At 38.8% G+C, this 12,703-nt stretch overlaps 1 protein-coding gene across 1 annotated transcript in view; it reads left to right on the top strand.

The window, feature by feature from the left end:
• The window catches only part of LOC309876196 (uncharacterized protein), a gene marked incomplete at both ends in the record, with an annotated part of 31,134 nt that overhangs the window by 12,044 nt on the left and 6,387 nt on the right, over nt 1–12,703 (top strand). The window contains 13 exons of the mRNA XM_082756196.1: nt 4,112–4,164; nt 4,638–4,730; nt 6,025–6,152; nt 6,627–6,770; nt 7,397–7,480; nt 8,089–8,256; nt 8,325–8,421; nt 8,516–8,739; nt 9,621–9,774; nt 9,850–10,058; nt 10,145–10,262; nt 10,433–10,638; nt 11,054–11,168. Coding sequence (XP_082612322.1) covers nt 4,112–4,164; nt 4,638–4,730; nt 6,025–6,152; nt 6,627–6,770; nt 7,397–7,480; nt 8,089–8,256; nt 8,325–8,421; nt 8,516–8,739; nt 9,621–9,774; nt 9,850–10,058; nt 10,145–10,262; nt 10,433–10,638; nt 11,054–11,168 — 1,793 coding nt within the window. The remainder of the gene's footprint in view (nt 1–4,111; nt 4,165–4,637; nt 4,731–6,024; nt 6,153–6,626; nt 6,771–7,396; nt 7,481–8,088; nt 8,257–8,324; nt 8,422–8,515; nt 8,740–9,620; nt 9,775–9,849; nt 10,059–10,144; nt 10,263–10,432; nt 10,639–11,053; nt 11,169–12,703) is intronic.

The raw sequence follows: 12,703 nt of genomic DNA, 5'->3' as shown, positions 1-12,703 counted from the left end.
TGCAGTTTTGCCTTCAAAATATGCAAAATAGTTTTTAATGTTTAGATATAGCCGTACTAGATTGTGCAGACTTCCTTTTTTTTCCTAATACAATGGTAACGACTCTACATGATCTGACCCTATGACTCAGTTGCTACTTGTTGTGGGAGAACTATCAGTTACCAGACAAAAAACTGGAAATATGCAGACATGCTGATCCTAGTAAATTAAAGAGCACATACATCCACACAACTGTTAGCCATGAAAGTGTGTCAAATACTACATCATTTCTTCCTCTTCTTACCCTAATGCAAATAAAAAGTCCAGAAGGAAAATTTTGTCATCCTTGGCATTTTTGGCCATAGAGTTTGAATAAAGTCTTATTGATTTCAAAATTCTTTAGAAATTAGAACTGTGACAGAAAAACAACTTCTTGCTTTTTACTTAAGTCAGTTGATAACTTTGGTTTGACTATAAATCACAGAATCACAGAATCGTCTAGGTTGGAAGAGACCTCAAGATCATCGAGTCCAACCTCTGACCTAACACTAACAAGTCCTCCACTAAACCATATTGCTAAGTTCAACATCTAAACATCTTTTAAAGACCTCCAGGGATGGTGACTCCACCACTTCCCTGGGCAACCCATTCCAATGCCTAACAACCCTTTTGGTAAAGAAGGTCTTCCTAATATCCAACCTGAAACTCCCCTGGTGCAACTTTAGTCCATTCCCCCTCGTCCTGTCACCAGGCACGTGGAAGAACAGACCAACCCCCACCTCGCTACAGCCTCCTTTAAGGTACCTATAGAGAGCGGTAAGGTCACCCCTGAGCCTCCTCTTCTCCAGGCTGAACAAGCCCAGCTCCCTCAGCCGCTCTTCATAAAACATGTTCTCCAGACCCCTCACCAGCTTTGTTGCCCTTCTCTGGACTCACTCGAGAACCTCGATGTCCTTCTTGTACATAAATATATATAAATTATATAAACCTTGGATTAATTTGTGTTATTTTATTGCCCAGAGTCATAATTATGGTCCAAGACATGCTACATAACAAAAGAAATTCAAACAAAGAAACAAACAAGCCAGAAAAATTAAGGTATCTAGGAATTAATCTACAATTGCCTGGTAAAAAGTGGAAAAATAAGAAAACATGCAGACAGTGTCCATGCAGGTAAACTAAACGGGTAATGCTTTCAGTACTGCTGTGATAAGGCTGAGTTTTAGCAGGACCACTGTAATTCTCCTTCCTCTTCAGCATGTAGTTGTTAGTTGCCATGACCCTGCTCAAACTGCAAAAACTGAACAAGTCACCACCAGGATGCTGCTTTGCCCCATAACCTCAACATGCATGTAAGTATTGGTAGGCTGAAGAGAAATATGAGTAGAGACTGTTTAGGGTAGAAAAGCATAAGCAATCTGGACACCTAACACAGAACTGAGGTGATGGTTTTGCCAACAGCGTAGATCTAGTTTAAATGTCAGGTAGAGCCCACGCAGTCTAGAGGAAATCTCAGGTACTTCCCTAGAGGTACTTAAAATCAAGTTCTGGAAAAGTGTAATAACCTTTTTGTAGTAATGTAAATAATAACTGCACAGAGAAAGTAGGCATAATTTTAATGGCCATCTATCCAGAAATAATAAATACAGTATGTTATGCAATACTGAAGCTCTGACTTCCTGATCATCATTCTATTTATTATTACAATCAATAGTGGATTCTATATAAATAACGGTGCTTTTCAGAAACAACAACAACAAAATGTAAAGTTGAAAATTTAACAGATAAAGGTATTTCAAAAAGAAATAATGGGAAAACAAGCTAGCTGAGGATAAAACTTGTTTCTTGGTTAAAAAAAAAAAAAAAGGTATCTATGAACATAGTAAACTTTGTTTTTACTTTTTGTATGTGTGTATATATATATTATATATATAAAATATATATATATTATATATATATAAATTAAAAAATTAATTAAAAAATAAAAAATAAAAAATTATATATATAAAAATATATATATAATATATATATTATATATATTATATATATATAATATATATATAAAATATATATTTTTATATATATATATATATTTTTATATATATATATATATTATATATATATATATAATTTTTTAAAGATGCCAGAGTGACACAGTAAGGTTAGCTGTAATAAATAACTTCAGAATTAATGCATATGTTTGCCTAAAACGACCTTGGTGTAACATTTGTTAGATTTAAGAACAAACACTGAATAAAAGTTGAAAAGGTGCAGCTGGCTGGCAGAGCAGGCAAGAGCATCCCGATAGGAGGGTGTCAGGCTCCCTCTCCAGGACATTGTTGTTAACTACAATTCCTTCAGCTCTACTCTCATATGCCTTCGAGTGTGCAGAGGAAGGAGCAAAGCCAGATTGTCACAGACATAAGCCTAGGCCAAAAAAGATCCCCAATATAAAGAGTCTAAACATGAAATATATAACAGAGAGACTAGAATATCTGACCACTCAGTGATGACATGCACCAATACACACAAAGTGAAAATTCATTATTCCTGGTAAAGTTGTTAGAAAACACAGAAAGAAAATGTGGAAATATTGCTCAAAGAAACAGGGAAACCAAAACAATGTTTTGGCCATGAAAGGGAAGAAATGAGAATTGCCACGGTGGAACTCTGTCTCTGGTGTTAAGGACCTATTGGCACAGAATAACTGACAATTGCACTAAATGATGATCAAGACAAGGAATACTATTTTTGCATGCTTTGTTATATACAGTAATAAAAAAAATATTGAATCTATTATTTTTTGTGCTATTATATTTTCTACAGCTACATACAAACAATGCTCAGCTCAATATTTACAGAAAAAGCAAACAGACATCACACCAACACCTTCACTCACTAAGTGACCTGACTACAGTCTAGCCATGAGCATCTCAGCTCATCAGCTCCATGAGTATGATGGTCACATGCATCACACATGGTTGCATAACCCAGGTTAATAATGTATATTGTATTAACCCATGTTAATAACGGTGGGAAGCCATCACTGATCTGGACCTAGGGCCACAGAGTAACCTCTCTACATTCAACAAGCAGCAAAAGCAGGGTCTTTATCTCTGATCTGCTTGTATTCAGGGCAGATCTCTTACTTTTCCACAGTTTTTGAGAAAGTTTTCCTGAAATGTTTAGTGGGTGACACTGGTAGTAGGGTGATTATTAGACAAGATGATCTTGAAGGTCTTTTCCAACCCTAATGATTCTATGAAATAGGCTGGCCATGACCAACAAGGATCATTTCTGTTCTAGAGTCCCACAGGCCACCCAATCAGACACTTCTTCACTTGGTTTGAGATGTCCAGCAGTCTCCAGTATATATCACCTTCAACATTAGTTGTAATCAATTACCTCAAACATCAACAGTTTCTTCCTTTCTTATTACACCACTTGCTCTAAAGCTGCAGACACACATCTGCCTGTGAAACACTTCAGCTCTCCAGAGAAGACCATAGACACTTCTCTACATGGAGAAACAAAGATAACTCAGAAACAATGAATTGCCACATGCTTTACCAAAACAGCACCATTTATCCTACTGCCTTTACACAACAGCCACCTGCTGGTCAGGAGCTGATGGGATGTGGATAGGTGCAGATTTAATCAGTAAAACAAATGAGCAGGTGACATGAATTATCAGTTTGTAGCTAGGAGGGTAAACAGCTGAAAATGGGTTTCATCACTATAAAGGTGACAGCCTTTCCCCATAACCCAAATTTCTGAGAAGATAGAAAGAGTTTATTTTTTTATAGAAATTTCATGAAGGAAGCTTGCATTTCTATGTAGCTCTAAGGGGAAAAGCAATGCAGGCAAATAAATACATAATGGAGCTGGGTCTGGTGCTGAGGTGAGAATTTCATGGTGATTAATGCTGTTATCTTTCTAGAGGCATCAGATATGTTAACTTCTCTACTTTACTGTGCCTAACGTTCCAGTGGTAACCAAAGAATTCTCATTTTGCAGTTTCCAAATCTAGTTCTGTAGCTGAAACATCTGGACTAGAACTTCTAGTGCAAAAATCAGTTAGCAAGCTGTTGTTACAGTAGGAGTTACTGTTAATCCGTGTTTTCTCATACAGGTTCTTAGTGACAGGAATATTTATTTCTGAAACATGGACCCATGGGAGACCAGGTAAAGCTGTTGTGAACTGTCCTCACACAGAAATTTTTTTCTTCGTTATTATTGTTGTTATTATCATTTTTCCATTTCCTTTCAATAGTTTAGAGGAGGATTTCTTTCTTTCTTTTTTTTTTTTTTCTTCTTGTTTTTTTCTATTCTAATAAAGATGTTCAGCTTGGGCCACCCAATTCAGTGGCTTCTTGAACCTCTTTCACAATCCTGTTTCTGTTGCTACAGGTAGTAATGTTGGCTGGTGGCTGGCCAGGCATGGTTACAGTCATTACACTACTACATTTTCTCTTGGAAGTGCTTCTGGATTTTTTTGTTTGTTTGTTTATATTATGTATTTGCACTCTCTAACATCCCTTGACAAGAGATTCTGAAGTATAAATATTATGGTATTGTTATTTACGAAGCAGAATATGAAGTTGCAGGTTTCTCTTTATGTTACTGTTAATTCTTAACTTACTGATTTTTTGACACAGGACCCATGAGTTCAGAGTGCATGGAAAACTTTTTGCGTATAACACTGAGGGTGGAATACTTTGAGGACAAATACTTATCTTTTTCTGCTGTTGGTAAGTAGATAAAGAAGATCTTGGAGACAAAATTGCACAAGGTGATGTCTTGAAAATCTTTTGAGGTCTTTCTATACTAGAATTCCCTGGATCTCATGAAATGTATAGAGCTATTGGAAGTATGTTACACCTCATTGTTATTATTATCTTTAAAAATGTCTTTATTTCTGTTTAACCTATTCTTTAGTTTTATTAAGTTATAACTTAGCTTTATCAAGTCTAATCATGGCTGTCTTTGCACTCAAACTAAAATGCACAATGTAGGAAGATATGGTAGTTGTTAGACATGTTGGTGGATTTCCCTCCTGGTAAAAATATGCCCGAGTAACCACACATACTATTTGGAAAGCACAAAAGCTGAAGCTGACTCTACACTACTGGTTTTGCATAGATGATTCCCCACTTCTTTGCTTATAACTAAGGGGCCTAGTGGATTATTAAATTATCTGGGGCCTCTGACTACAGAATCAATGAGTGGTGTGTTTCTGTGGAAAAAACACCACAGAGTGCCCTTGAAGGGTGAAATGAGTTAACTTTGCTCAATAAACATAATCAGATATAAAGCTATAAAAATGCAAACTCAGTTTTGAACTAGCTCTTCATGTTGGTTGTCTGACTAGATATGATCTGCTGTACTGCACCCATCTTCCTAGAACTTTAAACTTGTCTTACCCCTCTTAATATGTTTCTGTTTGAGAACCTTTACCCATACATCAGTAGACTCTGCAATTGAGATATGTATGGCTTGAAAATGTAAAGCAATTATTTTGGGCTTAAAATCAATGATAATTTTGTAGTTTAAATTCAAGCTAAGCTTTAGTGTGCTTATCATCCTGATAAGACTCCTAAAGGGTCTCCATTGGCCAGCCAGGCATTAGAGAGAAACGTGAGTTTATGCCAGTCCCAGAACTAAAGCCCCTGTGTTGTGAGTTGTTATCATTAATCACCCATGACAGCTTTGACACTGATCTGTGTCTGGTCTGTACTTACTGGGGCTTCCTCCCCAATCCTTCAGGATTTCACATCTTCCCATATTGGTCATTTATCATCTTAGCCTTTCAGTTGCTATGTTTCCTGTCACAGTCTGTTTGTAGCTTTACCTTTATCTTTCTATTTATTTTGATACATAGCTTTATCTCTTTGCAATTTTATCTTAAGTTTGACCTCAAGGTATACTGCTGGGCCATAAAAGAACCTGGGCCAGCTGAACTCTAGGGACAAGGGAAGACTGCTGGGGGAGTTTGCAGAGCAGGAGTCGTACTTATTAATACTAATCTTAACTAATTTCCTATAGATCAATCTGGCATAGCCTGGGAGCTAGATGAGGCCCTGGCATCACAGTGTGGCTATACAGTAACTTACAGCAGCTGGAATAACATTGAGTTTCGTGCTTCTGCACTAAGCTGCCATTCTTACTTGGAGGTAAGTCTAATTAATATAGTTGTTTTTTGGTTTTTTTTCAGTACTGATGCTGTGTATGACCTTTACACAAAAGATTAAAAAAATTATTGACAGGTATTAACTGAGGGGTCATAATATCTTGAACATCTACTAGCAGAATGTTTAGTTCTCTTCAAATGTTTCCGGATATCTGAGAATACACCATGGTATTGACACTTCAATGCCCTACAGAATAGGACAGATGAGCATATGAAGAAGCATATTACATATGTGTCCTAGAAATGCAAGTGCCTTCTACTGGATAAGAATATGAAACATTTTTGTGTTATGTAGATAGATTCTTACAGGCTAGTTAACCAAGGAAAAAACAATAACAGTATGGAGGTGCTTTTCTGTGCAAAGTCTCATGGGTGGATTTCTTAAGTTAGGTCACAAGGATAGCTGATGTCCTACTAGGAAAAATGTGTCTAATGAATGTTTCCCATGTCCGTGCAGAAAGACACATTCACAGTAACTATACAAGTCAAAGCATCTCATACCCCTGATATGAAAAATGCTTCAATTCACCTAAAAAGTGCAAGTTGTCGTTATGGCCCATGGAGTCTGAGAGAGTTACTATGTGAAACTAACTACATGGAGGTAAGCACTGGAAGACTTCATCTTTGTAATCAGATTAAATGCTAGGAATGGGAATTGGAACAGACTTTGAATATCACACTATGAAAGACTTATTGGTGAAGCTACAGCAGCATCTTGAGCTTAGTGATATATTTATTTTTTTATAGATATCTGAATAGTGTTAATAGCCAGTAAAGTTGTGAAATAATTTTCAAAAGGTTAAGGTTGAATGGCATCTCAACAAATGTTGAGATAACAAAGAAACCTTCCTTCAGAAAGCACACCTACTGAACTTTCTGGGAAGAACTGTAGAGAGAAAAAGAACAATTCCTCTTTGAAGCAGACATGTTTGTAAGAATGAAGCCCTGACGCTAACTGGAAGTGAAAATGCTGAAACTAGAGAATGCTTAAAAAAAAAAAAAAAGCTGAAATGAAGTCGACTATGGATAATACACTATTATGGAATAAAATATCATGAGTTCTTGACTTGAAGAGAGAAATGAAAGATTTCCCTTAGGGAAATGCTGGTCTCTATTCTTAATCTCCTACTGTCCTGAAAGTACTTTAAAAAAAAAAAAAAAAGTGAGATGTTCAAGACAAGGGGGTTGATGGTGACGCTAAGAAGAAGAGTGACTTTTTTTCTTCAGGTTTCTGTCAGAAGGGATGTTCCACAGACTGTAAAGGACTTAATTGAAGAAGAGTCTGAAGACTGGAGTCTTGCCTTTCCAGAGGTAAAATTACAGTTTTTCTTCCTAATAAGAACGAGTACTACTTCCAACACAACCATCCTATGTCCACACAGTATAAATTGTCTTTTCAAAAACTACATTTAAGTAGGAAGAGCAGAACTTCTTTACAAAGTTATAGAGATTTTAATATGTATTCGAAATACAGGCAACCTGTAAGCCTTATCTCCAAGGAAGAAGTAGGGATGTATTTCTCAGACAACCTAAAACTCAGGCCTTCCCCAGGCAAAAGGGTACGCAACAAAAATTCTAAGAACCCATGGCCTAAGAATGAACTCCAGAATGCCTTTTTTTTTTTTTTCTTGGACCCTATATTTTTAGTGTAGCATTGCAGTTAATCTCTTTCCCCATAACTTATCTCCATACAGGAAGAGGTGTATCTTTTTTTTTTTTTTTCAGTTCAATATCTGTTTGCTTTCAATATGGAAAGCTTCCTCTGTGTGATAGGCTGAGCAGGGCAAAGCTTGAGAAGTATCACAGTAGTATTTGCAATAAATAAACAAAATTTCTGTGTAGTTCAATACATAAATCATCCAATATAGTAAGTCACTTTGAACAGCTTGTTTAAACTGTTAATGAATTTCTATGGGCAGGCTAAGTCAGGAGAAGCCTCAATATGGCAAATAGTGTTTCATCAACCAGAAGAGAAAAGGGCTCTGCTTGTGAGTGATGCCTGGAGTGCTGGCTATGGACTCAACACCACAGACACCAGGATTCTGCTGCGAGTACCGTATAATGCTGCACAAACTCAGCTGGTAAAGGTTGGTACACTCAGTCTAACCCAACAAGTTGTCAGATTATATAGGTCTAAACAGATCTGTTCCTGCAGGCTCAGGGAATTACTTTTTCTGCAGTGAGATCAAGTACATTTTACAAACAGCAGTGGATGATCCTGATGGTGGATACTGCTGTGGCGTGTCCTGTAGGTAAGGAATATGGTACCTCACCCCAATGTTTAAATGTAGGGAATGTCTGGTAACTACTGTAATGAGCTGACAGTTTTCCTTTCTGGTCCCTAAGATGGTGTGGATTACGCTAACAAAACGATCATCTGGACAGTTCCAAAATATATTCAAGCACTCTGTACTGGAGCAACTAGCTTTAAGGATGTTCTTGTTGAAGCTGGTGTGAATCTACACAAACTCTCTGTTGAAGAAATGGCTTCCAGGAAATACGTGTTATCTAATGATTTTGATGTGATTACAATGAAGGTACCAATAGGTGCAGAAGGTGGCTATTACAAGGTTAGTTGGTTATATTGGATGGCAGGTAAATTATTTTCTGTTGTAACTGTGTGGTGGTGGTGTGTGTTGTTTTTCTGGGGAGGAATAATTTTTCATTCTGGTCATTACAAAGGAGGGGAAAAGGTTGGGGAGGAGGAGAGGAGGGAAAGGGAGGGAGAAGGGAAAGAAAACATATATCAAACATCCCCAAAACCCTGACCAAAGGGTTCTTTTAAACATCACTTTGTGAAAACTTTTTTCTGATAAATGGAGATGGAAAGAATCCTATAAAGAACTATGATTTCTATCTTTCCTCAGATTAACACAGATTTGTTTACCTTTCAATCCTGATGTCATCTTCCTTGAAGACAGTCCTAGCCGGTCTATAAAACATGCATAGATTGTCATATTTTCCACAAAATGTTTAAGATCGAGAACATATGCCATTTGTCCTCAAGACCACATATCAGGATGCTTTGAGACTATACCTCTAAATCGAGTCCCTTGGAATGAACTCAGTCCTAGGCAAACATCATAGCTGAACTTCAAAAGGAGAATGCAAGAGGAGTTATTTCACTGATAAAAAATTCCCTGTTTTGAAACTAGGAGGTGGGGAACAACCTTCAAAAGGTAGTCTCCTGAGTATCCTGAGATAATATAAACTCTTAAAAAAAAAAAAAAAATACAGCCTATTATAGTGATACAGTAAGTATGACACGAGTGCATGATTCCTCACAGGTGCTGGTTTTTCAGACTTCCTTCCCAGCATAAAAGCAGAGCCACAGAGATGAGGAGGACAATTGTTTGGAACTGTAGCTCTATCTGACCCTGTAATGCTGTGATACAGTTTGTACTTCATATATGTCATGTTATGTTAAAGGATGCTGGTTATAAAATTCCAGACTTCTGTGAACAGTGGACAGCATGGGGCAAGATACTGCATCAACCTGTTCTTGGAACACCAGTGGGAGGATAACAAATGGGGACTAACCAAACATACCATCATCAAGGAAATAGAAACACCATTTGAACTAGTAGAACTCACTGTAACCAACAGTAAGTATCCTAACATTGAGTTTACTGAAGGTTTTGGTACTGACAGGATATTGATGCTAGTATGTTCCTTTTCAGATTCTAATCTGAGTGCAAGGATAATGAATGTGACAGTGGGAATGTTCCTCTTGGATGTGGAGCTTGTGAACTTGACCATTGAGGGGGCAACTGTCACAGTACCTGAGGCTGTTCAGCATGGGTATCGAACATATGAGATTAAATATGCTAATCAAAGCAAAGCCTATGTAATACATGTGTCATTTGATGCCCAAAGCATTAAGAAAGAGGTGTGTACTAAGAAAGAGCAGCATACCATGGTGTAGAAATGATATCACTCAGTATTTTTTTTATTTCTAAAAATGTTTTATTTCAGTATTTGAGAGATGACATAAGAACATACACACTGAATGTCACACTGGAGTTCATCGTTCATCCAACAAGTGAGACCTTCTCTGTCCCCATTGTTACACTATCTGCTATTAAAGATGCTGGTAAGCTAGAGAAATCTATGCAAAACTGTATTTATCTGGCTGCAATTTACCTGACTGTGAACTCAGCTGCTAACTGGGTGAAGTTCAGCTAGTGATGCTGTCAGTACCAAATAGTGCTATTAAACTCTGATGACACCTAGCATGTTGGCTGACCCTTAGCTGTATTACAGTACTGCCCAGTGCAAGGGGGTTTTGTGATGAGAACAGCCTCCATCTCCACATCATTCATGGGAATGTGGACCAGAACTGGATGCCCTTCATCTCAGGCCGACACCTGACACCAGGGGCTGCACAGAAGTACAACTACAGTCTGAGTGATAATGGTACTCACTTGGCCATCTCTGTCCCTTTCCTTTCTTCCCTCCTGGACTATGAGGTAAGGATACCAGTCTGTATCAACTAAAAGATGTGCTAGCTATGAGATGAACATGATATACTACACCCTTGTAGATAAAATGAAGCTTTCAAAATAGTTTCCATTTGGATAGACTTAAAAGGCTTAAAGAAGGACTTTTTTTCCTTGGAAGAACATTTATTTCCCTTGGCTAATGTTGGCAGTACTAAAGGGCTGAAGAACCAATTAATGGTAATTGCACAGGCAATCACACTTGTTGTATTGTGAATCTACTGAAGAAGTTCTGCATCTGCTTCTAGGTTAAGAGGAAAAATCTCTTGTGGGTTTAGTTTTGGTCAAAGACAATTACCTCTGGCTTGTGATAACCTCCTCCTAGTTCTTTAGTTTTTCTAGAAGAGTAGTGGATCTTCATTTAACCTGTGATAATCCTCTCTAGGAAATTCATACCTCTGGAGTATTGGCTTCACTCCATTTAACCTTAAAAGATGGAGTCACCTTGGCTAATAAGGACTTCTCAGTTTCCTGCAGATTTTCCCCCTCAGAGCTAATACGTAAGTATACTGCCACTGATATGTTTAGCTTTTAATGCTCTTTGGGTTGTGTAAGTCACATAAGCCCACACTATCTGAAATGTTTCTAGATCTTACACTGATGTGATACCATATGTGCCTGTCAATTTTTCTGCCAGGTAATATGCTACAAGACAACTCAACTTAAGGTCTGTAGGAGATATATCACTAAGCTCTACATCTAAATGTCTTTTAAAGACCTCCAGGGATGGTGACTCCACCACTTCCCTGGGCAGCCCATTTCAATGCCTAACAACCCTTTTGGTAAAGGTCTTCCTAATATCCAACCTAAAACACCCCTGGCGCAACTTCAGCCCCTTCCGCCTCGTCCTAGGCATGTGGGAGAACAGACCAACTCCCACCTCGCTCATCAGCCTCCTTTAAGGTACCTGTAGAGAGCAATAAGGTTGCCCCGAGCCTCCTCTTCTCCAGGCTGAACAAGCCCAGCTCCCTCAGCTGCTCCTCCGAAGACTTGTTCTCCAGACCCCTCATCAGCTTCGTTGCCCTTCTCTGGACTCACTCGAGCACCTCGATGTCCTTCTTGTAGCGAGGGGCCCAAAACTGAACACAGTACTCAAGGTGCGGCCTCACCAGAGCTGAGTACAGGGGGACGACCACTTCCCTAGCCCTGATGGCCACGCTGCTTCTTACACAAGCCAGGATGCCGTTGGCCTTCTTGGCCATCTGAGCACACTGCTCACTTCTGGCTCATATTCAGCCGACTATCAACCAATACTCCCAGGTCCTTCTCTGCCTGGCAGCTTTCCAACCACTCCTCTCCCAGCCTGTAGCTCTGCTTGGGGTTATTGCGCCCCAGTTGCAGGACCCAGCACTTGGCCATGTTTAACTTCATGCAGTTGACCTCAGCCCATCGGTGCAGCCTATCCAGATCCTCCTGCAGAGCTTTCCTACCCTCAAGCAGATCAACACACGCACCTAGCTTGGTGTCATCTGCAAACTTACTGAGGGTGCGCTCGATCCCCTCATCCAGATCATCAATAAAGATATTAAAGAGGACTGGCCCTAGTACCAAGCCCTGGGGGACGCCACTAGTGACTGCCCTCCAACTGGATTTGACTCCTTTCACCACAACTCTTTGGGCTCAGCTATCCAGCCAGTTTCTAACCCAACAAAGTGTACACCAGTCTAAGCCACAAGCAGCCAGTTTCTTGAGGAGAATGTTGTGGGAAATGGTGTCAAAAGCCTTGCTGAATTCAAGGTAGACCACATCCACAGCCTTTCCCTCATCCACCAAGCACGTCACTTTGTCATAGACAAAAGAAAAATAGACGTAGAAAAATCTTTGGGAGAGAGTGAGACATTCTAGGAAGAGAAAGGTGAGTTAAATTGTTAGTTGTCTAGTGCACACTCTATTGGTGTTAACTTTGAGAAAATCAAGGAAGTATTGAAGTCTTTTTAAGATCTTCATCCTCGTGAGCTGCTAAAAGTCTTGTTAGTAAACCCATACAGAACCTCTTAGTTGTACTAAGCTACAGAACAGAACAACTGGAGTCTGA

The sequence above is a fragment of the Aythya marila genome (assembly GCF_965140915.1).
Source record: "Aythya marila genome assembly, chromosome: 3".
Classification (NCBI taxonomy): Eukaryota; Metazoa; Chordata; class Aves; order Anseriformes; family Anatidae; genus Aythya; species Aythya marila.
Note: the sequence above shows the minus strand (reverse complement) of the source record. Positions and strands in the feature narration are given on the sequence as shown.